This window comes from Chaetomium globosum, genomic scaffold (genome assembly GCF_000143365.1).
Source record: "Chaetomium globosum CBS 148.51 scaffold_4 genomic scaffold, whole genome shotgun sequence".
NCBI classification, from domain to species: domain Eukaryota; kingdom Fungi; phylum Ascomycota; class Sordariomycetes; order Sordariales; family Chaetomiaceae; genus Chaetomium; species Chaetomium globosum.
This window is the reverse complement of record NT_165979.1, coordinates 1984896-1987183: the sequence shown is the minus strand read 5'-3', so window position 1 is coordinate 1987183 and position 2288 is coordinate 1984896. Positions and strand designations below refer to the sequence as shown.

General features: G+C 53.5%; 1 protein-coding gene across 1 annotated transcript; it reads right to left on the bottom strand.

Annotated features, from left to right (window-relative positions):
* Window positions 1-494: 494 nt before the first annotated feature.
* Window positions 495-1483, bottom strand: CHGG_04354 (uncharacterized protein; the record flags this gene model as incomplete). Its single annotated transcript, XM_001223567.1, has 2 exons — window positions 495-820; window positions 886-1483. The coding sequence occupies 2 exons, from the start codon at window positions 1481-1483 to the stop codon at window positions 495-497; spliced, it is 924 nt and encodes a 307-aa protein (XP_001223568.1).
* Window positions 1484-2288: the final 805 nt, after the last annotated feature.

Genomic DNA, 2288 nt, shown 5'->3' with positions numbered 1-2288 from the left:
AATTCGCCCGATGCTGTGATCACGTCGAGGGAAGGGGTTGAGGTTGGGGTGGGAGCCGTTGGGGCCGCAGGTGGGCACGGAGGTGCTCGAGAGGGGGATGTATGGGAGGATGGATGGTGGCGAGAATATGAAGGAGGGGGTGAGGAGCTTCGTGGAGAAGAGGAAGCCGGTTTGGAAGGACAGCAAGTTGTAGTAGGTTGGGTATCAGGGTTAGCTTTCCTTGTCTGTCGGGTTCCCTTACCTTGTGTCGCTCGTTACAGTGCGCCGGAAGATCCCCACGGCGCAGGTATATATGTTGCCTCAGGGCCGCAAGACAGACACCGTCATTATCACAAAATCACATTACATTTGGCCAGAGGATGGAGAACATATGAATATTGTAGCCGAGAACATCCTTATCACTCGGTCTATCTAAACAAGTACTGAAAATTGATCACCCCTGGTGAGTGATCTATTTTCAATTGGTGTCTCTCTTAACCGCTGAGAGGTTCGAATTATGCGTCCCCTTCAACCACTGGGCTGGGAGTGCCTGCAGGCTTAGGTTCCGCATCTGGCAGATCAAGGCTGACCATAGTCGTGTCCGGCGAAGGATTGAAGTAGGGCTCCGGCTCGGCAGGCCGGACCCATTCGGAGCGGCAGTATTGGTTGCATATATGCTGGTGGAAGAAGTTGTTGATGCCATTCACGCCCAGGTCGGTAACACCATACTCCCGGGTCAGGGAGAGGATCACGGGGTTAGAAAGGACGACCTTATTCCCGTAGACACCGCCCTGGAGGTCGCAGAGAAGGTATTCCCCTTGGGTGATGTGGTAGCTGAAGTCTAGTCAAACATGTTAGAGGGAGGCGCAGACGAGAGAAGATGGGGCGAGGGTTCTATGTACTTACGGCTGAGTGCCTGCATAATCAATCGCCACGGGTTGGTACCGTCGCCCCAGTAATTGTTTTTCCAGCCCGTGTTGCTGTTGAACTTTTCATAATTTGGGATGTAGGGCTCGCACAGGGCCCTCCGGCCGCCCCAGTTGTCATCGCCGTCGTTGAATTTCCACGCAGCAGGGACATTAACCTCGATGCGTTTATCCACCATCCTTAGTCGGTTAAAATGAGCCACGATTTCGGTGGCTTTGTCGACGGCCTTCGTGTCGTAAGTGAAGTAGTCCTCTTCCAACCTGGTGGCTGTGGACTTGAACCACTTCACAACACAAACCTCGCCCCGGCGCGGACCACTAGTGTAGCCCCCCCTCGCAAGCCAACGATACTTGGTGGAAGCGAAAGGGGCTTCCAACTGGCGATAGCTAACCGACCCACCACTGGAATGGTTGTAGTGAGCGTCTTCGGGCGCAGAGAGAAAGGGCGAGCCGTAGATGTTGACGCAGGCAGCGCATCGCGAGTTGCCCTCCCCAGCGGCCCACTGACTAGGCGAGAAGGACCGCTCGGAGCGGGTCCGGTTACAGCTAACGCAGCGGCGGCTCATGGTGGAAGACATATTGAATGGATGAGTATATAAAAGGAGTTGTCGCACTTGAGTTCGACTTAATGATTTGTTGGTCGAGAGTTGGGAACGGAGAAGGGTAACGGCTCGTCGATGACAAGTATTCATATTTATAAAGACGATGGGTTTTGTACATTGGACTTACCGATGTGTATTATTGTGCTAGGAAGTGACCAGGTCACGAGCCCTTTGTGGGCGCTTTGTGGCTGAACAGACTACACTGCTTGTTTTTTTATGGGAAATACGAATAGAGTCACCTAGCCGCTTCACTCGTTCTATCCCAACAGCTGTAGTTGACTCACATAGATTAATTTCAGAGTACCTCGACAGGATATTACAAACCAAAACAAACATGAATCCGTCAACCCTAATCAACCAGCCAACCTTTGACTTATACCCTACCTAGCCACCAACCCACCCTCTTCCAAACTCCCACCCAAACGCCCCCTTTTCAACCGCGAGTAAACATCCGCCAACCACCCCATACCATCCAATCTCTATCACCATCATCCCCTCCATGACGACAGCAGCACTTAACCAAGCCTCACACCCTCCCCCTCGCCAACTCCTGCCTCCTCACTTCCTCCCGAAACACATTCCCCGCCTCCCCCCCCTCCCCCATGGTCTGACTGGAGGTGGCGCTTGAGACGTAACAATATTGTTTTGCCCCTGGAGAGAAAACTGCCCCGCGACGCAGGCTTGACGTTCTCCTGGTGAGAGTACCGAGTCGTGGCAGGACATCCTCAGCGTCCACGAGTCCGGACCATGTCACAATTCCGGTCCGCAGACCGAAAGGGGT